This window comes from Enhydra lutris, unplaced genomic scaffold (assembly GCF_002288905.1).
Source record: "Enhydra lutris kenyoni isolate GAN:26980312 unplaced genomic scaffold, ASM228890v2 scaffoldscaffold34, whole genome shotgun sequence".
In the NCBI taxonomy this organism is placed as follows: Eukaryota; Metazoa; Chordata; class Mammalia; order Carnivora; family Mustelidae; genus Enhydra; species Enhydra lutris.
Window position 1 is genome coordinate 10,956,232 of NW_019154118.1, and position 23,892 is coordinate 10,980,123.

General features: G+C 39.2%; 1 protein-coding gene across 1 annotated transcript; it reads left to right on the forward strand.

Moving 5' to 3' along the window:
- The first annotated feature begins 10,607 nt into the window (after nt 1–10,607).
- Nucleotides 10,608–11,597, forward strand: LOC111154007 (olfactory receptor 10S1). The gene has a single exon (XM_022513358.1). The coding sequence runs from the start codon at nt 10,629–10,631 to the stop codon at nt 11,595–11,597; it is 969 nt and encodes a 322-aa protein (XP_022369066.1). The 5' UTR covers nt 10,608–10,628.
- Nucleotides 11,598–23,892: the final 12,295 nt, after the last annotated feature.

Below are 23,892 nucleotides of genomic sequence, written 5' to 3' on the forward strand. Positions count from 1 at the left end.
CTCATGAGCCCCAGACATGCAAAAGACACTAAGATTTGGGACACAGTTAACTGGGGAGATTTAAGACAAAAAGGAAAGAAGCATCCATGCAGAGAGTAGAAGACTCCTAGGTGCAGAGATGGAGACGAATTTTTCCTGCTTTCAAATGTGATTTTTTCATATTTCTACCTTCAAAATCCAATGGGAATCAAAGCAACTCAGCAAGGATGGAAGCTTGCAGAAAAGATCCAAGATAAGTAAAAATCCACATAAAAAGTCTGTTTCTCTATGACATCAATCTGCATGTTTATTATTGCTTCTAATCCTCCAGCGGATTCCCATATTGCTTTTTAACATGTTACAAATAACCTTCATGCAAAACAGGAAGTTTGACCTTGACTTCAGTTATACAAAGTAGGTGTTTTTATTCCCATGTAGCTGTGGGAAGCTGAAGTCAAGGAAGAGAGTGGCCCTTCCATACTTCCTGTTCTCAGCCTTTTATTTTGACAAAAATGGTAGATGGACTTGAACTTGAGGAGGCAATTTCACCACACTGGGAGGGAGCTGTTCATGGGCACTGTATCACTACCTCACCAGTTCTAGCCTTCTCAGTTTGCACAGGGCTCCACCTTGATAAAGCTGAGGGAGGTATGTCAAGGATAAGCTTTCTTGCTCCACAAACACAGACGAGATCCCCTGGTGTTCCCATGGATATCAGTGAAACAGATCATAGGAGGTGGTGCAAAGAATGTATGCGCTACCACATTCTGGCATTTTCCTACAACTGTTGAGTATGAATGAGGAGCTGGATGGGATGGGGCATGGACCTGGCTGCAAGAGGATGACCTGAAGCCTGGTTTTCCTCGTGAGATGTTGCTAGTAGCTCGCGAAGGCCCTTCACTTCCAGGTTTTGGGACACAGGATGCGAGACACGGTTTCATTGTTTCAAATGTACATGAGTGAGTAAAACCCAGAAAGGATCACTGTATTCTCCAGAATCAATTCTATTTGTTAAAGAACTATGACAATGAATAAGAACTTGTTTCTCTGGACCAGAAACTTTCAGAAATGGAATATGTGCTGTTCAACTCCAAAACTGTGACATTGTTGGCTGTTCTAAGAGAGTTTGTAGTCTTATGAGAAGGACATGCATTTGTATCTGAGCATAAAGATAAAATATCTGACTAGAAAATGATTAAGAAACAGCTGGTACAATTCAGCCAACCATAAGTACTGTAGCAATTCAGGAAGGGAGCCTGAGAAAGAGCATCAGGTCTTTAGAATTTGTAAAGCTGACATCATGGGAAGTATTGGATAACATATGGGTTGAAAGTCTTGTAAAATTGAGTCAGTCAAAGGAAAGGAGTAGACAGAAGTTTTTATGGGGGGGGGGACAAAAATCCCCTCAGTATAGTCCTAGGAGAATGTTCTAGAAAAGTCTAATCAACTATTTGAGGAGGAGCCCTGGGGCTAGGAAAAGGCAGTTGACAAACTACTGGGCACCATACGAAGGACAGTGTCCTGGACACTTCAACATCCCACAGGCCAAGAGGAGGCAGAACTGCCTCATTAAGCCGCTGGGCCAGAACGGACTGCGGGGAAGTCAAAGGAAAGCAAACAGAAGGGCCTCCTCTCCCATTAAGGTCAATGACATATCATCAATGCTTACATCTAAAACTTAATTTGTTGTTTAAGTTTTAATAGAGAAATAGAAGGTACATTTCATCAATTTAAAAAAAAGACACCTAAAAAAATAACAAGGAACAAATTTTACTTTAGTCTCCAACCACAGTTAAAAGAGCAGCAGAGCTGAGGGGTAAAGCTAAGTCTGAGTCTAGAGTTTGAACTCTCCACTTGAATGAACTACAGGAAGTAATGTTTTCCATGTAACTTCACCGCTAGGAAGGGTGTTTCGTTTTCAAGTGTGTTTTGAGGTTATCTAGCCTTGAGAGTGAGAAAAATAAAGCAGAGAGGGAAAGTACAAGCCTGAATGTTTCTCCAGTGTGAAAAGTAGTAACTAAGAACATTCTACCGTTTAGTTTGGATAATAGTATGCTTTGCCTTCCTTCTAAATTTGACTTCTTATTTTAAAATTTAAATAACTCTCTGGCTTCCTATTTTAAAACTTAAGTAATTGATCCAAGTAGCATATTTTATTAGAGAAAGAAGCAAATTGGAAAATTGTGTTAGCTTTCATTTCCCAAATGAATAGCTGATTATCACATTACCCTTATAAATACTTGTCATACACATAGACTTAATATGCTATCTTCTAAGTATGCTAAATTCTTACATGTACTTGACCTTCTTTCACAATATCCTTTGTATATATATGTATGTGTATATATATATGTATATATATAAAATGTGTATGCATATCTTTTATATATGTGTACATATATGACACACACAGACAAAATACAAATTCCATTAGTATGTTTGTTAGCACAAACTTTTTGAGTAGCTGTATTTTGAAAAACCTTTTAAAGGGCACCTGGGTAGCTCAGTTGGTTAAGCGACTGCCTTCATCTCTGATCATGATCCTAGAGTCCTCGGATGGAGTCCCACATTGGGCTACTTGCTCAGCAGGGAGTCTGCTTCTCCCTCTGACCCTCCCTCCTCATGTTCTCTGTATCTCGTTCTCTCTCTCTCTTTCTCTCTCTTAAATAGATAAATAAAATCTTTAAAAAAAAACTGTTAAATACCCAGTAGAACTACTCTCCCATATTTTCTATTCATGTTAAGATTATTTCCAGCTATTTTCTTATAGTTATTTAAGTGGATTTATAAATAATTTTGTGTGTTATATGTATTTTCTGTTATAGTGTATTATATATTATTTAGAAATGTTTCGATTTATATGTTTTGCTGTCATGATCTAATAGTCATTCCATCTAAGTTATCTTTGTATTTATCTACTCAGATCACTTATGTAGTAATTTTTTAATTTTAATATTCAGCAAGAAATCTGATTATGCTTATTTCTAAATTCCTGAGGAACATTTCAATTTACCCCTGTTTTACTTGATCTCTCTAGGAGTGATTTCTTCATCCGCAAAATAAATTTAAACAACATGATCTCTAAGGTTCGATTTTGATATTCAAAAGCTCTATCATTTTTCTACCCCCACTGTTTCCATGAAATGTTCTTAAAAATTGGTGTATACAGGAAATGTTCTTAACAGACAGACAAGAAAAGAGGAATCATAGAAAAATAGCTAGACTGGCAGCCACCAGCCAGATTTTTTCATATGCCAGAAGTGATAAAATATAGAATGGACAATTTTATCAAAAATTTGCTTCTGTTTCCATTTTTTGCATAGTTTGACTATTTCACTGCATTCAAAGGGCAAAGATAGAACTAACTGATGGTAGTGAGGTATCTTGATTTAAACTGCATGTAAAGAATATTCTAAGATATCTAAACTGTCCAATAGTGAACTAGGCTTTTCTGTGAAGTAATAATATTCTCAGACTGAAAGGGTCATGGAGAAATCTGTGGGTTGGGTAACTGTTTCAGAAAAAGTGAGGATGTTGTGCTGTGTCCCATGTCCCAGGGTCGATGCCTACTGTTAACAGGATGTTCATCACGTATCATTATTTTAAAGATGTGGAGTTGACATACCGACCATGAGATGAGAAACCAAGCCATCTTGCCAATAAGTGGTGATCGTGGGATGTAAGCCCAAGTCTGTCTACTTCCAAAGTCCATGCTCTTTCTGCAGTGCTCTTTCAAAGATGCTTATGGGAAGCACAAAAATCCATAGCACAGGCCTTCTTCCCAGGGGGCTGTGTGATACAACCACAGAGAAGAGGGAAGCAGTACCCTAAGCCAGTCTGGGAACGGGGTCCTTAACACAGTACACTGTGAATGCCTCTGGAGTTCACACCCCTGAACACCCTGGACACTTTTAGACAGAGTAGGAAAACTTCCTGGGGGAGAAAGACTAGATCTAATCTCAAATAGTGGTTTAGATTCTTGCTTCTCCAAGTGTAAACCATGGGAGAACAGTGTGGGCATCACAGGGGAGGAGTCAGAAAAGCCGAATCCCGGGCCCTATTCCACACCTGCGGAATGAGAATCTGTATCTAGGATTCTCAGGGGATTCAGATGCACATGAAGATCTAAGAAGCTTTGGAGATATCATCAGGTAAGAATGAAGGTTGATTCCTTCAACGTGGACTAGAGCAGACTGAGGAGAACAAGAGGAAATTGTGATAAATTTAGGAGAGGGTGAAGAAATCCACTTGAATAGAGAAGTGTCCTGAATAGAGGAAGGATGGAGGAAAAAAGAATAAATAGACAACAATCTGTCAGATTTCAGATAGTCCTGAGTTGTGAAGTGAAAATGTTATGGAGCCCAGTAAAGAAGTATGGGAGGGTGGGGTGGCTTGCAGTTCTAGGGGATCAGTGAGACACACATGGCTGGGATTTGATCAGGCAGTGACTTGCAGGGTGGAGTGACTCATTCAAGGAGAGAGATGACAACTGAGGAAAACTTGTAGGAGATCATTTGTCTAATCATCCAGCTGGGATGAAATGAGAATTATAATAAAGGTTGTAAAAGTTGAGATGCAGATACAGATAGAGATATTTTTCAGAACTAAAGTCTGGTTAGATTGAAATGAAAAAGAAAATTCACATGGAACTTTGACTTTGAGCTTAACCCTCTGAAGAGGCTGGAGAGAGCGTGTGCAGAAGGACAAGACCTTAAGATTCAGAGAGACAAAATCCATAGATGAGTGTACCATAAACCACAGGAATTGCTGTTCTGATATTTCAGTGAACACACAATCCCAAGCTTTGCGAGAATCTCTAGAGGCCAGACAGTAAAATCTCACCCTGGATGTGAAGAGCATGGGACTATTATGTTCCTGCTAATGAAATAAAATGCAGACTCCAGGCAAGAGTTTATATGAGTTTGATAAACTTTTCCATGCCTCCTAGAAATAAGGCTTTTCCCCATCACCATCTGCAGCTCCAAAAACCACCTAAAAAGCAAGAGAGTAAAAATCTGGAAGAAATCAAGTTTTGCAAGGTCTTCAGTAGGAGTTGCATTTTTTTTTCTTTTAAGATTTTATTTATCCATTTGACAGACAGAGATCACAAGTAGGCAGAGAGGCAGGCAGAGAGAGAGGAGGAAGCAGGCTCCCTGCTGAGCAGAGAGCTCGATGCGGGGCTCCATCCCAGGACCCCGAGATCATGACCCGAGCTGAAGGCAGAGGCTTAACCCACTGAGCCACCCAGATGCCCCTGGAGTTGCATTTTTCAGGCTCTCTCAGAGATCATGAATTTACTCGGATAGGACAGTAGTGCTTTCAGCCCCTGGCTGTACCTTGTGTGCCAAATGCAATGAGCAATTTCTCTACTGAGGGATTCATACAGTAAAGAAGCAGACAATAGTAAAATTCTGTGACCTTTAAGGACCTGCAGAGTCATCTTTTCAGTCTTTATATGTCCCATGAGGCAAATTGCACTTGGAGATGATCTCTTAGAAAAAACGAAATGTTCAAATACAAAGATTGGACTCAGGTAAGTAAAAAGAGGGGCAATTAACCAACTACTCTAAGTGAACATGGGGTCACAGGGAAAATGGTCCAACTCCAAGCAGGTAAATCACTTACTTCTTCCTGAGCCATACCCCTAGCATCACCGCGACTGAGAATCTCTCATCCACAAGACTGTGGGCTCCCAAGTTCACCTTTCCCCCTGAATCTCTCCTTGTGCCACTGCTGTAGGGAGAGCACCTGCTAGCCTTTGCTCGGCCATTTTTATCATGTATCTAAAATATAAAAGACATTTATTTCTAGGCCCTCAACAGATACTGCATAGCCCAATGCAGCAAAAGGCACTAAAAGAGGAACTGGCTATTGACATGGAAGGAAAAAGCGATGTTCAGATAACAGACAAAAGCAGACGGTGCCTGAAAAGTTTGAATGTGCTTCCGTTGGTGGAATCTCCATTGTTGAAGTGGAGACTGAAGAAAGCATCCTATCAAAAAATTGAGAGAAGTGTGACAGATATTAGTGTGACCAAATGAATGTCATGACATTCAATGTCTAATGTGACCAAAAGAAATGAAAATATTTCAAGTGTGAGTGTCTCTGTTATTAACTACAGTGATTGTAGAGAAAGCAGAAAGGTGCATGGTAGAGCTATTTCAAAGATAGGCATGAAGGCATAGTGTATTGGATGTAGAATTACAAATAGTAGCCAGTCCGTGAGTAAATTATTCCACAATTATTCGAGTACACCTAGAATCCTTGTAAAACCTTACAGCTTAAGTATTTTTTAATCCATTTACAGATGAGGAAACTAAGTCGGAAACATCAAGGGACTTGGTAACAAGCTATTCCACTTGCATGGAGCCAGGATTTGAACATAAGTCTACCTCTGTCCAGAACACCTACTCATTTCTCTGTATCCTAGTGCCTGGGAGATCGTGGGCTCTAGTCCCTTCTTTACCTGGCTTAGCACCTCGTTCGGAAGATTTCAAGTTTGTTCTGCTTTTTTAAAAAACAGATGTACTGAGGGGCACCTGAATGGCTCAGTGGGTTAAGCCTCTGCCTTCGGCTCAGGGTCCTGGGAACCTGCTTCCTCCTCTCCCTCTGCCTGCCTCTCTGCCTACTTGTGATCTCTCTCTCTCTGTTAAATAAATAAATGAAATCTTAAAAAAAAAAAAAAAAAAAAGATGTACTGAAGCATACAAGTCAATTTTTTAAGTTTATACAGGTTGTGCACTTTCTAATTTTAGGGCATTTCTGTCACTTTAGGCCTATTTGCCATGAGTCCCTGATACCCCCCCACCCCCGCCAGCCTTGAGTATGCACTAAAATCTGCGTCCTGTCTCTGTCCATTTCACATACATGTCATCATACAGCATGTGATCTTTTCTGTCTGACTTCCTTTCACTTAACCTCTTTTGGGTTCACTCACAGTCACCCCATTCTCTTTTCTGAGAATCATTATTTTAACAAGAGTTACTGTCCCATATGCAGCATATCGCACTTCATGCTTCTTTATAGGTGAATAATGTTGTGTACCATGCACGTATCACACGTGTTCATCCATTCACCGGAAGACGGACTGCTGAATTGTGTCTATATTTCAGCTATGAGTAGCACTGCCAAGAATATGTGTATATGTTTTCATGCGAACATGGGTTCAGTTCTCTCACCTATATAACCGAGAGTAGAATGGTTGCGATATATAGTAACTCTGCGTAACGTTTCAAAGAAATTCCAAACTGGTTTCCACAGTGGCTGCACCATTTTCTATTCCTGCCAACAGTGCATGAGGGTTCCAGTTTCTCTACCATTCTTGCCAACGTTTATGCTTTCTTTTTTTTTTTTTTTCTTTCCTCTTTCTCTTTTTTTTTTTTTTTTAATACAAAAGAAGCCTGGACCATCTTGTTATGCCAGGAAGTAAGGAAATATATGAAAAGATGGAGCATGTCAGTAAGATACAGGTGACAAACAGAATAATAACCAAAGCTAGTACAATTTAAATAATAAAATAAATAATTACCATGTTGGATATTTAATCTCAGGATCAAATGTGTATCCATGAGCCCCTATCTATGTAAGCAATTGAATAAATAAATAAATGGGGAAGAAGAACCACTTATTCCTTATAGAAATTCCAGTTAATAATCTAGAAGATCAAGGGAAATTTGAAAATCACCATTAGACTAACAACAAAGTAATAATATTTTCAGGCAAAATACACAAATATCTTCTAAAATAAGTGAGTGAAAGATTGATAGGATAGGGAATTTAAGCTTGGTCTCAAAGTACCTCCCCCCCACAAAGACATGTCACATAACCAATAATAAAACACACTGACATCGTGTGTATTCTGAAATGCCCTAGAAAGGATAAATCTTCATTTCTCTTCTGTAACTTCCTGAATATGGAAATGCCAATCATTAGGTAAATTTATGTTTAACTTTTTAAGTAACTGCCAAACTGTATTCCAAAGTGGCTATACCATTTTGTATTTTCTCTAGCAACATATACAGGTTTCGGTTTCTCTACATCCAATAACACTGCATACCATTTGTCTTACACACACACACACACACACACGTGTGTGTGTGTATAACATCCATTCCAGTGAGTGTGACAAGAGAAAATCTCAAACAAAATTGGCCAAAATATCAGGGATACACATCTACCACTGATATAAAGGACATTATGATATATTTATCTACCCAACATTGAAATGGGCTTTCTGGTGAAATAAGGATTACTCTGTTATGGAATTTTTTCAAGCAGAAGCTATAGAATTTTTTGTCAGGAGCACCATGAGAAATACTACTGCATTGAATAAATTAGTAAAAATGAAGAAATGAAAGGTCATATGTTATGTTCCTGCTACATTCTAAGTAAAATAATAATTATCACAAATGATGATATCCTCGTTTTTATTGTGAGAAATGGAGGAACCGAGAAATTCAGCACCATGATCCCTCTCTTTCAGCTAATGAGTGCCTGACCAGGGATTTATTTTTATTTTATTTTATTTTATTTATTTTTTATTTTTATTTTATTTATTTGTCAGAATGTCAGAGAGAGAGAGAGAGGGGAGCAGCAGACAGAGGGAGAGGCTCCCTGCTCCCAGCAGGCTCCCTGCTGAGCAAGGAGCCCAACTCAGGACTTGACCCCAGAACCCTGGGATCATGACCTGAGCTGAAGGCAGAGGCTTAACCCACTGAGCCACCTAGGCATCCCCTGACCAGGGATTTAAACTTGAGTCTATAAAAATCAAAATAAACTTCACTCCTTAATATTTTGACTGCTTTATCCCCAAAATGTTCATGGGAAACTAGAGAAGGCATGAGATATTTTCCCTGTGGGAAGACATGATATATGCATGCGGAACACTAAAGTAGTAGAGACACTACATGCTTAGGTATTTATTCATAATTATCACAAAAATACTATAGGTTTCAGGAATGAATAAATCAGTGTGAGATAAAGTATTCATAAAGTATTTAATGTTCAAACTTAAGTACAAAGAGTAGATTTGTGAGAGATTAAATGAATTTCATTCATCTTCAAAAATGGAAATGCAGTGATGAGATCAGCGAGAGATTATGGCAAATTACAAAGAAGATGAGGCAAACTGCATCCCTAGATAAGAGAGATTTCTTTGAGGGATTGTAAGAGATAAGGATTTTGTGATAATAATGGAAATAATGTGTAGATAATTTTGACTATCAGACAGCAATACAATTTATGCCTTAGGCAGTGGGGAACAGTAAAGAACAGAGATAAATTAAACAATGTTCCTATAAGAAGACTGACAAAGAAGCTGAATAGAGAACATGTTACACGTTCGGGAAGTGAGAGACAGCTGGGACGCAAAACCATTGTGAAATTCTAGGTATAAAACATGCACATACAGGCTTAGGTCCATGGGAATTGAAGATACAATAGAAATTAGGAGTTTATTTCTTTTTTAAAGATTTTATTTATTTATTTGACAGACAGAGATCACAAGTAGGCAGAGAGGCAGAGAGAGAGGGGAGGGGAAGCAGGCTCCCTGCTGAACAGAGAGCCCAATGCAGGGCTCAATCCAGGACTCTGGGATCATGACCTGAGCTGAAGGCAGAGGCTTAATCCACTGAGCCACCCAGGCACCCAGGAGCTTGGTTTTTTGTTTTTTTGTTTTTTAAGATTTATTTATTTATTTATTTATTTATTTATTTATTTGAGGGGATTTGAGAGAGCACAAGGGGCTGAGGGAGAGAGACAAGCAGACTCCCCCACTCCCATGCACAGGGCTCAATCCCAGGACCCTGGAACCATGACCTGAGCTGACTGAGCCACCCAGGTGCCCCTAGAAATCAGGAGTTTAGAGATAATTTTCACATAATACAACATCTAGGTTTAGGAGATAAAGGATGGAAAGGATTGAAGAAAACTCTTGGATTTCAAGTCCAACTCAACAATCAAGGCATGGGAAAACACTTCCCAAAATGCTGAAACAAAGATGTACAGGAAGAGCAAGAAATGTACTTAAATATTCGTCCTTCTAATTATGCAGTCAATTCTCTAAGGCTTCATTGGCATACACTTGAAAGTTAGCTATGGGTAGCTGTTAATTCCAAAGAATTCCCTCTGGGTGAGGAATGGATAGAACTGCTGGGTGTCTGGCTGACGTAACAGCCCCCACACTCTGGGTAAGTATCCCCCAAAGATGGGCTACAGCTCCCTAGCATCACACGGTAATAAGAGCTGGCTTATCCACATCTGCAGTACGGCAGAGTAAATTAGGAGAGTGAAGGCATCACAATTCTGAAATATTTGCAGGATTGATATGGTCCACAAGAGTAAGATTTACAATCCATACTTATATTGGTGTTATTAGGGGATGCATTTCTCCAAGTAATTATTACAGTCCTTTATGTACCTCAAAGGATTGTAGGTCCCCCATATTGAGTCATTTCTGAAACAACAGCAAGAAAAAAATAGGTCAAAAGAGTGAAATGAACCTGTATATCTTTCTCTCATGTAGGGGGCAAGACCAAGCTGGCACAGTCCGACGGCTCATGACATTTCAGCTAAGAAGGATGGCTGTTCATTACATTTGTTGATATCAATTTTGTTACAAAGGGGTAACTAACCGCTTCGTGTGTGAGAAGATGGCCGTTGAGACAGAGGACCCCAACCAGACTGTGGTGAGCCACTTCTTTCTGAAGGGTCTGATGTACACAGCTGAACATCCTAGCCTCTTCTTCCTCCTCTTCCTCCTCATCTACAGCATCACCTTGACCGGGAATCTCCTCATTCTCATAACTGTGGGCTCTGACCCTCACCTCCGCTCCCCTATGTACCACTTCCTGGGGCACCTCTCCTTCCTGGATGCCTGTTTGTCCGCAGTGACGGTGCCCAAGGTCATGGCAGGCCTCCTGACTGCGGATGGGAAGGTGATTTCCTTTGAGGGCTGCGCTGTACAACTTTACTGCTTCCACTTCCTGGCCAGCACTGAGTGCTTCCTATACACAGTCATGGCCTATGACCGCTACCTAGCTATCTGTCAGCCGCTACACTACCCAGTGGCCATGAACAGACGCATGTGTGAGGGGCTGGCTGGACTCACCTGGACCATAGGTGCTGTGCACTCTGCCATCCACACCTCCCTCACCTTCCGCCTGCTCTACTGTGGTCCACACCACATTGCCTACTTCTTCTGCGACATCCCCCCGGTGCTGAAGCTGGCCTGCGAAGACACCACCATTAATGAGCTCGTCATGCTGGCCAACATTGGCATCGTGGCTGCAGGCTGCCTGATTCTCATCGTCGTATCCTACGTCTTCATCGTCGCGGCGGTGCTGCGCATCCGCACTGCCCAGGGCCGGCGGCGCGCCTTCTCCACCTGCTCATCCCACCTCACAATGGTGCTCCTGTACTACGTGCCACCTGTCTGCATCTACCTGCAGCCTCGCTCAGCGGGGGCAGGAGCTGGGGCCCCTGCTGTCTTCTACACAATCATCACTCCCATGCTCAACCCTTTCATCTACACTCTGCGGAACAAGGAGGTCAAGAGGGCTCTCCAAAGGCTTCTGGGCCGAGGCTCGCGAGAGTCTCCAGCAGGCAGCCCACCTCCCTGACCTGTGCTGGGATTCTTCATTTGCCTGCCAAGAAAACAGTTATTCCCAGAGCAAAACGGGGAGGGGAAATCATTCAGGTGGGAATCAGTGCAACTGAGTTTCAGCCCAGCCACGAACTTTTTCCCCTCCCTTTGGCCAAGTGACATTTCTCAGTGTCTCAGTCACAAACTCTCCATCTATAAAATGGAAGGACCCCGTAGGTGATGTCTATGAGTAACTTCCAGATCTAAGTTCCATGGCTCAGAGGTATGTGAAATGATGTTCATATCCTCACTTGTTTTAATAAATGATTCTTTTCTTATTTCATATGCAATAATTTGATTAAATAAATAACACATATTAAAGAATACTGATAACAAAAATGTAATGAACAAATAATGAATAAAACTTTACCTATGCATCACCTAGCTTAAGAGAACAAACCACGCTTTCAAGAGGATAAAATACAACTACACAGAGAACAGTGACTTGCTCAAGGCCACTTAGAAAGTGTCATTATTTTCTCTTTCCCATACAAGAGCATATATAACAAAGTAGTAGAAGTAAGATGGATTTTGAGGTCGGAGCTACCAGTATTCTAATCCTGATCCCACCAGTCAGTTAGGCGTAGAATATTGTGCAAATTTTATAATACTTGGTGTCTCAATGTCCTCTATTAATTGTAAAGTTAAAAATAACTACTTTGGGGCATCTGGCTGGCTCAAACATTAAGTGTCTGTCTTGGGCTCAGGTCATTATCCCAGGGTCCTCCATCGAGCCTGGCGTTGGGCTCCCTGCTCGGTGGGGAGCCTACTTCACCCTCCCCCACTCCCCCTGCTTGTGTTCCCTCTCTGTCAAATAAATAAATAAAAATCATTAAAAAAAAAAAAAACTACTTTGTAGGATTTTATAAGGTTAAGTGCCCAGTGCAAAATAAATATTCCCTTTTCTTACCAAGCCTGCTAAGGATGTCAAAGAGAGCTTATTATATAAGCTAAGGTTCAATGTATCTCTGAAGAATCAGAGGGGTTTTGATATCTTCATTGAACATGGAGGAAGCAACACAAAAAATATGTATATTTCTAGACTCCAAGGTAACAAATAATAACTCTAGGTTTTAGTGAGAGCAGTTTGCCATAGAAGTGGGTAGAGCCGGGCTCTAAAAAAAAGTCTGTGAATGACCCAAAAGTACTCTATAGACAGAAAAAGTGCCTTGAATGTCAGATTTAAGAGTTTGGATTATGCACCAGACATTCTGCCTCTTTATTTCTCCGGTTCTTCTATAGGAAGAAGAAGCAGCCACATTCATAAATGCTAAAACAAAAGGGACAAATGGTAGAATGACCAGTTAATAGACCACCATAACAACCTAGACATGAGAAAAACAGCGTCTAACTTGGGTAATATCATTGGAGATGGAGAGGCATTTTACAGAATTATGTTTAGAGGTGTTGTAAAGGGAACAAACTGAAAAAGTGTTAGAATTAGAATAGTAACCATAGTCATTTTGAGCACACAAATGTATAAGGCGCTGTGCCTGTTACTTTATATTATTCCTCCTTAAAACTATATTTCAAGACAATGGTATTAATCACCTTATACAGACAAGAAAACTGAGACTAGAGGAGGTGACATAAATTTTCCAAGGTCATGCAACCAGTAATAGTTGAAGCCAGGATTTCAATTCATGTCTGTACGGCTTCAGAAACCCTGCATTTCGATTATACCCGAATACCTTAGAGAGAATTGAATCTAGCCTTCACTGTTTACAAACTCCCAATTACATTAGAGGTCTCAACGTCATGTTAGACCTTGAACCAAGGGTAGTCCTCTTTGAGATAAGGATTCCCTGAACTTTAAATAGTGCCTCATCCTCCACAGAGGCAGGATCTGAACCTGGCATTTCTGGAACAGAAAAAATACATCAAAAAAAAGAAAGAAGTCAGGGCACCTGGGTGGCTCAGTGGGTTAAGCCTCTGCCTTTGGCTCAGGTCATGATCTCAGGGTCCTGGGATCAAGCCCCGCATCAGGCTCTCTGCTCAGCGGGGAGCCTGCTTCCCCCTCCCTGCCTGCCTCTCTGCCGACTTGTGATCTCTGTCTGTCAAATAAATAAATAAAATCTTTAAAAAAAAGAAAGAAAGAAAGAAGTGCATCGAAGATGCCACACTCCGCCAAAATTCAGAGCTAATCTCCTTTGTTCTAGTATCTCAGAGTTACCGATATATCTGTAGGAAGGCCAGAAGGAACCCAGAGAAGTTCATTATTCCCATAGAGTAGGTTTTAAACATAGAGAGAGCCAAACATAGAATGGGAGGCAAAGCTAAAACAAAGTATGGTCCTGTCCTAAAGCATTCCTCTATATCATCAAATGGCTGCTTTGTTAAAATAATAGGATACACCACGAAAGAAGAATGTGCCTGTACCATTCCAGTCCCTTCTTCTCAACTTTGGCCCTACCCTTTCTATACCTGTCTACCCAGTAAGAATCCTTCACTCTCTCAGACTCTGCTCTTCTGTCTTTATATCTGACCCGGTCAGCCTGGATTCTTCATCACACTGATTTATTATAGCTTTCACAATGATACTAAAGCTATCCTGTCTTACATAGTTATTGAATGTGTCATGTGCATAACTGGATTATAAGAACTTTAAAAGCACAGATTCCATAGGCCTCGTATATGTCCCAACCAAAGGTTAACTCTATAAAATATTTGTTCAACTCAATACTCAAAATCTGAAAATCAAACAAGACACTATCCATTCTTCACAAGAAGGGTATCAAGTCAGAAAATTGGTTTTTCATCCAGACAAATTGTTCCTCCCAATTATCTTCTCCTTTTAGATATTTTGATCTTCAGTTTTGATTTTTAAATTTAGGAGACTGGATGTATTTCTAATAATACAGGCTCACTTGAAATTTAAAGGAAACAGATGACAGAATTACTGAGTATTAGTTAAGATGAAAACAATACTTCACAAAAGGAGGACAACTGCATAGGGCTATCATTTTCTCAGTCTCCTGGCAATGCCAATAGGGCATAGACTGATAGTCTCTTTTTGATGAATATGGCAAAGGGACAGGAAACAAATGCATTATTTAGGAGGGATAACATGCAGAGAAGGACATGCTACAAGAGTGACAAAGCATCCTTACTCTTGGTCGTCTATGGTCTGGTGCTTCTGAGGGAGAAGTTCACCAGGACTCCTGAAGGTGGAATGTGCAAAGAAATTGTGAACCATGTGATCAGATGAACTAACTAACCTCATCAAATGAAGGACTTCGTGGCAACAGTGGCATTCAAATAATGAAGCTGCAAGTGATACATGATTTCAGTCCTGTTGTTGTTTTAATAATGTGACAATCTGTAAAGCATATAGTTGTGTACCCCTTACCAGCAATGCTAGAATTTAATAAAATAATATTTCTTTGAAAATATTTTATTACTTAGTTTTTGTTGCCAAGTTTATATCCACTTCCCATTTTAGCGATTGCTAACTAACAGTTGTGCTATGTAAATTAGGGTAAATATCTGAAAACATTCAAACTGGGGGGCACAGACTTAGAGACACTATGACAGGTAGTGTTTCCCCAGAATGTTGTAGAAATGTGTAAGCTTAGGAGTCAGATGTTTTACCACCCTTTAATTAAGGGAGGTTCACGATGAAATAAGGATGCCCCAAAGTTTGAGTAAGAGTCTTTGAACTTAGATCATTCTCTCTCTCTCTCTCTCTCTCTCTCTCTCAGTCTCTCTCTTTCTCGCCTGAACCCTTCAATAAAGGCTTATAAATTCTAAGATATTGAGGCAGATTGTATTTTCCTAAGAGGACCACAACAGTGTCATCTATCCCAAACCATCTTCTTGAAAAGAAATAAAGACACTTTCCATCAAGAGCTAAGTGGTCTGTTCCCCAACCCCCCCCCCCCCCCCCCCCCCCTGAATTTTAAAAATGTTAGGTGACTTCTCAGACTGGACCACCGTAGGCAATGCAGCCTCGCCCTGGCTCTTGAAGGCACTTACTTTTGGAACTATTCACCATGCTCTGAGACAGGGCAAATAGCCATGGGCCATGGAAAGAGACGCATGTAGAGAGGTTCACATGAAGAGTTTCTGAGGTCCTGGGCCCAGTGCAGTTAAGTTCTCAGACACAACAGTGAGTACAGGCTTCCCAGCCATAGGACTGAGCCATCGAACCTCGGACTACCCCAGGGACTACCAAGTGAAGGGGAGATGAGTCTTTATCACCATACCTGGCACAAATTCCAGACTTGTGACTAAATCAATAATTGTTGTTGTTTTAAGATACTAAATGTTGGGATGTTTTGTTACATAGCAAAAAATTAACAGAGCACAATCTATGCCTGGTCACTGCTACTAACATATACACACAGACATGAGTATAGTATCATCCCCAGGTAACACTCAGGAACCATTGGTTGTGCTTCCAAATAATTTACCCATTGTTCTTTATATTCTGTTCTTTCACATCTTATAGTAATAGAACAAATAATAGAACAAACCAATTCCAAAGTTAGCAGAAGGAAGGATATAAAGATTAGAGTAAAAATAAATGAAATACAAAACAAGGAAACAATAGGAAAAAATCTACAAAACTAAGGGTTGGTTTTTTGAAAAGATAAAATTGACAAACCCCTAGCTAGCCTAAGGAGAAAAAGAGAGAGAAAACTCAAAGAAATAAAATAAGAAACTTTACAACTGATGGCCAGAAATAAAAAAGATCACAAGACACTATTATGAGCAAATATAGACCAGCAAATTTTGCAATGCAGAATAAATGGATAAATTCCAGGAAACATAAAACTTACCAAGACTAAATTATGAAGAAATAGAAAGTCTGAATAGATCTATTTACAAATCTGCAGGTTAGAGAAGTACTCAAAAACCTGCCAACAAAGAAAAGCCCAGGACCATAATGCTTGACAGATGAATTCTACCAAACATTTAAAGAAGAATTAATACCAGTCTCTCTTAAGCTCTTGGGTGAGTGAGTCAATGGCCAATGGTGGGAATCAGGTATCTTACTGTGAGAACTGGCAGCTTACAAACAAGCAAGGAGAGAAAGCAAGTGGTACTAGATTAGAACCAGAGTCATCAGTATGCACACATGTTTAACTGAATATAGCCACAGATGACTGCATACAGACATATTTATTGATATGTGTAGATACATGTATTTCCTTGTTCTATCAGCTTAGAGGGCCTAGAAGCAATGATACTCTCATAGAGCGAGCACATTTCATGCCCAGATATTGGTTTCTAATGACGATCTGCAATGAAAGAAACCAGGAAAGGAACTTGGGCAGGAAAGACAAGCCTGGAGGATCTTCTGGTGCCAGAAAGCAAAGAAGTGCTAAACTACACACACACACACACACACACACACACACACACATGGTTATGTCAAAGAGACACAAGAGCTGGGACACCTGGGTGGCTCAGAGGCTTGAGTTTTTGACTCTTGATTTTGGCCCAGGTCATGATCTGGTTGTGGGATCGGTCTCCACATCAAGCTCCATGTTCAGCAGGGAGTCTGCTTGGGATTCTCTCTTTCTCCCTCTGCCCTTCCCCATTCAAATAAATAAATCTTTAAAAAAAAAAAAAAAGAAAGAAAATGAGACACAAGAACCAATTGAAAGGGTTCTCAATAGCCAAAACTTGAATAATTTGAGTAACAGAATAAATAAAGCAGTAATGGAATATAATTTAATATATAAAATAAATGTCCATCACTCCATCACGATATAAATAAATGATTAAATAAGTAGATAGATAATAAAATGAAAAAATCCATGTTGCAGAAGCCTGAAGAAACAGAAAAAAAGAAATAATAGAGATAAGAGCAAAAATATTTGAACTACAGACAACATTTGCAATCCACATCCCAACAAAGGCTTCCTGGTATGTATCTAGAATGTATTTTTAAAAAGAAAAAGAAAGAAGTACCAAAATTCAATGGTAAAAACAAGAACAATGAAATATTCCTATTAGAAAATGGGTAAAAGATGTGAAAAGACAGATCACTGAAGAGGACATATAACTGCCAAATAAGCACAAAAAAATATGTTCAATATCATCAGGAATGAGGGTAATATAAGTTAAAACCACAATGAGACATTTCACATCCATCAGAATGACCAGAATAAAATACAGTGAGTGACAATATGAAATATGGCACAGATGTGGAAAAGCTGGGTTATTCATATATTGCTGGAGGGAATGTAAAATGGTACCACAGCCACTTTGTTAACTAACTAGAATTTAAATAAAAACTTGAAACCATTTCGAGTTTATCTTTGTATACGGTGTAAGAGAATGGTTGAGTTTCATTCTTCTACATATAGCTGTCCAATTTTCCCAGCACCATTTATTGAAGAGACTGTCTTTTTTCCACTGTATATTTTTTCCTGTTTTGTCGAAGATTATTTGACCATAGAGTCGAGGGTCCATATCTGGACTCTGTAATCTGTTCCACTGGTCTATGTGTCTGTTTTTATGCCAGTACCGCGCTGTCTTGGTGATCACAGCTTTGTAGTAATGCTTGAAATCAGGTAACGTGATGCCCCCAGTTTTATTTTTGTTTTTCAATATTTCCTTAGCTATTCGGGGTCCTTCTGATTCCATACAAATTTTAGGATTATTTGCTCCAGCTCTTTGAAAAATACTGGTGGAATTTTGATCGGAATAGCATTAAAAGTATAGATTGCTCTAGGCAGTATAGACATTTTAACAATGTTTATTCTTCCAATCCAAGAGCATGGAATGGTCTTCCATCTTTTTGTGTCTTCTTCAATTTCTTTCATGAGTGTTCTGTAGTTCCTCGAGTACAGAAAAAGACCTCAACGTGAGACAGGAATCCATCAGAATCATAGAGGAGAACATAGGCAGTAACCTCTTCAATATCAGCCACAACAACTTCTTTCAAGATATGTCTCCAAAGGCAAAGGAAACAAAAGCGAAAATGAACTTTGGGGACTTTATCAAGATCAAAAGCTTCTGCACAGCAAAGGAAATGGTCAACCAAACAAAGAGGCAACCCATGGAATGGGAGAAGATATTTGCAAATGACAGTACAGACAAAAGGCTGATATCCAGGATCTATAAAGAACTTCTCAAACTCAACACACACAAAACAGATAATCATATCAAAAAATGGGCAGAAGATATGAACAGACACTTCTCCAATGAAGACATACAAATGGCTAACAGACACATGATAAAATGTTCTTCATCACTAGCCATTAGGGAGATTCAAATTAAAACCACACTGAGATACCACCTTACACCAGTTAGAATGGCCAAAATTAGCAAGACAGGAATCAACGTGTGTTGGAGAGGATGTGGTGAAAGGGGAACCCTCTTACACTGTTGGTGGGAATGCAAGTTGGTGCAGCCACTTTGGAGAACAGTGTGGCGATTCCTCAAGAAATTAAAAATAGAGCTTCCCTATGACCCTGCATTTTACCCCAAAGATTTACCCCAAAGATACAGGTGTCGTGAAAAAAAGGGCCATCTGTACCCCAATGTTTATAGCAGCAATGGCCATGGTCGCCAAACTATGGAAAGAACCAAGATGCCCTTCAACAGACGAATGGATAAGGAAGATGTGGTTCATATACACTATGGAGTATTATGCCTCTATCAGAAAGGATGAATACCCAACTTTTATAGCAACATGGACGGGACTGGAAGAGATTATGCTGAGTGAAATAAGTCAAGCAGAGAGAGCCAATTGTCATATGGTTTCACTTATTTGTGGAGCATAAGAAATAACATGGAGGACATGGGGAGATGGAGAGGAGAAGGGAGTTGAGGGAAATTGGAAGGGGAGGTGAACCATAAGAGACTATGGACACTGAAAAACAATCTGAAGCTTTCGAAGGGACGGGGGGGTGGGAGGTTGGGGGAACCAGGTGGTGGGTATTGGGGAGGGCACATATTTCATGGAGCACTGGGTGTGGTGCAAAAACAATGAATACTGTTACACTGAAAAGAAAAAAAAAAAAACCTTGAAACCAACAAACAAATAAAAAAAAAAAGACATAGTAGCTAAAATTTTCTCAAAATCAGTGGAAGACAGATTCAAGAGCTATGCAAACCTTAGACATAGTAAATCCAAAGAAATCCATGTCATGGCTCATCATAGTCAGACTTCTGGAAACTAAAAACAAAATAAAATTTTGGTGAAGGTAAAGAGAAGAGACAAATAACCTACAGAGATATAATGATGAAGATGATAGCAGATTCCCCATCTGAAATAGTGACGAAGAAAGGAGTTTCAACGGAAAAGAAAGAACTGCCAATTTTGAATTCTTTTCTTTTCAGGTTTTTATTTAAATTCCAGTTAGTTAGCATACAGTGTAATATTAGTTTCAGGTGTAGAATTTAGTGATTCAAGTTTTACATACAACACCCAATGCTCATCACAAGTGCCCTCCTTAATCTCCATCATCCATTTCATCCATCCCACTGTCTACCTCCCCTCCAGTAAGCCTGTTCTCTACGGCTGAGTGTCCGTTTTCTGGCTTGCCTCTCCCCCGTGGACCCCCCACCCCACTAGGTTCAGCTGTTTTGTTTCTTAAATTCCACATATGAGTGAAATCATATGGTTTTTGTCTTTCTCTGATTTATTTTGCTTCACATAATACACAATAGCTCCCTCCACGTCATTACAAAAAATACCTCATAGTGCAATTGCTGAATCATAAGGTAGTTCTATTTTTAATTTTTGAAGACCCTCCACACTGTTTTCCAAAGTGGCTGCACCAACTTGCATTCCCACCAACAGTGCAAGAGGGTTCCCCTTTCTCCACATCCTTACGAACATCTTTTGTTTCCCGTGTTGTTAATTTTAGCCATTCTGACAGGTGTGAGTGATATCTCATTGTAGTTTTCATTTGTATTTCCCTAATGTGAGTGATGTTGAAGATCTTTTCATGTGTCTCTTAGCCATCTGTATGTCTTCTTTAGAAAAATGTCTACTCAGGTCTTCTGCCCATTTTTAAACTGGATTGGTTTGGGGGGTTGTTGAGTTTTTGTTTTTGTTTTGAGGGAGAAAGAAAGAGTGTGTGTATATGCACAAACAGGAGGAGGTGCAGAAGGAGAGAGAAAATCCCAGGCAGGTTCCTTACTCAGCTCAGATCCCAAGGCAGGGCTCGATCTCAGGACCCTGAGATTGTGACCTGAACCGAAATCAAGAGATGGAACGCTTAACTGATTGAGCCACCCGGGCACCTCAGGTGTTGAGCTTTATAAGTTCTATAAGTTTTATAAATTAAGTTTTATAAGAATGTCCATTGGAAAAAAGGCAGTCACTTCAAAAAATGGTGTTAGGAAAACTGAACAGCAACATGCAAAAGAATGAAACTGGACCACTGTCTCACACCATAGACAAAAATAAATTCAAAATGGATGAAAGACCTAAATGTGACGCAGGAAACTATCAGAATCCTAGAGGAAAATACAGACTGCAACCTCTTTGACCTCGGTTGGAGCAACTTCTTACTAGATGTCTCCTGAGGCAGAGAAAACAAGCAGAAATGAGCTATTGGAACTTCATCCAGATAAAATGCTTCTGCACAGTGAAGGAAACAATCAACACAACTAAAAGGCAACCTTTGGAATGGGAGAAGATATTTGCAAATAACATATCTGATAAAGCGTTAGTATCAAAAATCCATAAAGAATTTCTCAAACTCAATTCCAATTTTGAATTCTATATCCACTAACAATATCCTTCAGGAATAAAGAGGAAATAAATACATTTCCAGATGAAGGAAATCTAACATAATTGGTCTTCAACATACTGACCCTTTCAGAATGGCTAAAAAAGTATATGGAACATAAAGGAAATGATCACAGGAGGAAGCCTAGACTAAACTCCAGGAAGGAAGAAATGTTGACTGTGGAAAATATAGATAAATAAAATAGACCATCTTCATGATTTTTTAAACTTTTTTTGACATTTGCAGCAAAAGTAATTACACCACCTGATATGACACTCAATGTATGTAGAGGAAATACTAAAGACAGGTTTTGTTTTGTTTTGTTTTGTTTTGTTTTTTAATGGGAAAGAGTAAAAGGAAGTAAATAGAAGCAAGTTTTCTACACTTTACTCCAAGTCACAAAATGTCAATACTATGTAACATGTACATGTAGACTATGTAAGACATGTAGACTATTGTGCTAACTAGAGTATACACACAGATACTTCAAATCACTAAGTATAAATCAAAGCTGAATTCTGAGGAAGGTCAAGTAATTGATAGGAAGGCAAGAAAAGGAGAAGCAAAGAAAAAGAATATATCAAAGATATATCAAGAAACAGTGGAAACAAGCAGAAAAGAACACAATGGTAGAATAAGCCCTCAGACATCAAGAGATCAATAATGGTCTAAATTAGTTAAATGGAGATTTAATTAAAAAGCAGAGATTTTCAGGGTGCCTGGGTGGCTCAGTTGGTTAAGCATCTGCCATTGACTCAGGTCATGATCCCAGGATGGTGGGATCAAGCCCCACATCAGGCTCCCTGCTCAGTGGGGGTCCTGCTTCTCACCACCCCCTGCTCCTTCTCTCTAGCACTCCCTCTCAAATAAATAAATAAAAATCTTTAAAAAAAAAAAAAAAAAAAAAAGCAGAGACTTTCAAGTTTCATTTAAAAAACAACCCAAACATGCTACCTACAAGAAACTTGCTTCAAATACAACAACGTAAGTAGGTTGAAAGAATGAAAAATAATAAACCATAAAAACATAATAAGTTGTAAGGGTAGTTTATATTTTCTTAACACAGGTCCCTTATCAGATATGTATTTCCTTCGTTTATCATTTGACTTTTCATTTTCTTCACTGCGTCTTACGACATAATATTGAATAGAGAAATAGCCAGATCAGGAAAAATCACAGACATGAAAAGGCCAGCGTAGGGGATATAGTCAATAATATTGTAACAACATTGTGTGGTTGCAGGCAGTAACTACATTTTTCATGGTGATCGTTGCATCATGCATAAAATTATCAATTCTCTATGTCATACACCTAAAACTAATATAACACTGTATGTCATGTACACTTCAATTAGAAAAAAGAAAATAAGCACAATATTTAACCAGATATTTCAAAGAAGATATATAATTGGCTAGTAGACATACACAAAAATTGTCAGTATTATTCATTAAGGACATGTAAATTAAAACCAAAATGAGATACTACTGCACACCCACCAGAATGACTATGATTAAGAAGACAGATGTTACCAAGTGTTGGCAAAAACATGGAAAAAAATTGTCATCTCTCGCTGGTGGGGATATAACAATAGTAGAATCTCTTTCAAAAACAGTTGGGCAGTTTCTTAAAAAGTTAAAGAATATTCATTTCACCCGCAATTCCATTTCCCATACTTTCACTTAACTCGCTCAGAAGCAGCGCCCAGAGATCTATACATCTCCCCTCCTTCACTACTACCTCTAGATCCAGATATTTTTGTTGACTTATCTTGAGTCCGAACTACTTTTCATCAAAGGATACTGGACTATTAGATATCCAAATACAAAAATTTTACTCAGATCAACAGTCCACACCATATAGAAAAAGCAATTCAAAACAGATCATGAATTTAAATGTCCTAATACTTAGAGAAGAAAACATAACAGAGAAATCTTGGAACTCTGGGATGAGCAAAGGATCTCTTAAATATGAAACCAGAAGTTCAATCCATAATAAAAGACTGAGACATTAAAATTCATCGAAATTGAAATTCTCTGCTCTTTGAGAGACACTATTAAGAGAATGAAAACCCAAGACAGATTGGGAGAAAATATTTAAATCACATGTCTGATATACTTTGCATTCAGAATATATCAAGAAATCCCAAAACTCGAGACTAAGAAAACAAACAACACGATGTGCCCTTTAAGACCGCACACATTGCCTGTCTCACTTACCACTATATCTGCAGTGTTTAACAATAGAGCCTGGTGCAGGATAGATGCTTAGTCTCTATTAAAAACTATACTGTTTGTGCCATTAACCCTCTGAGACAAAAGGGGCAGTGAAAATCATAAAGGGAAAATGCTGACTGCTAAAAGAATTAGAGATTTTTAAGTCTATTTGAGAAAAGGACAAAAATTCTTCTACTAATATAGCCTCTCTTATTATCTATATTTTGTTAGATAATTATGTTAGATTTTGATACTAACGCCCTGAAATCCCAAGAGGGAAAACCCAGTGTAGGCTCCTTTTTATTCCTGACGGCTCTAAAAAGGTATCTTAGTTTCTTGTCCTTAGGATCTAGGATCAGAA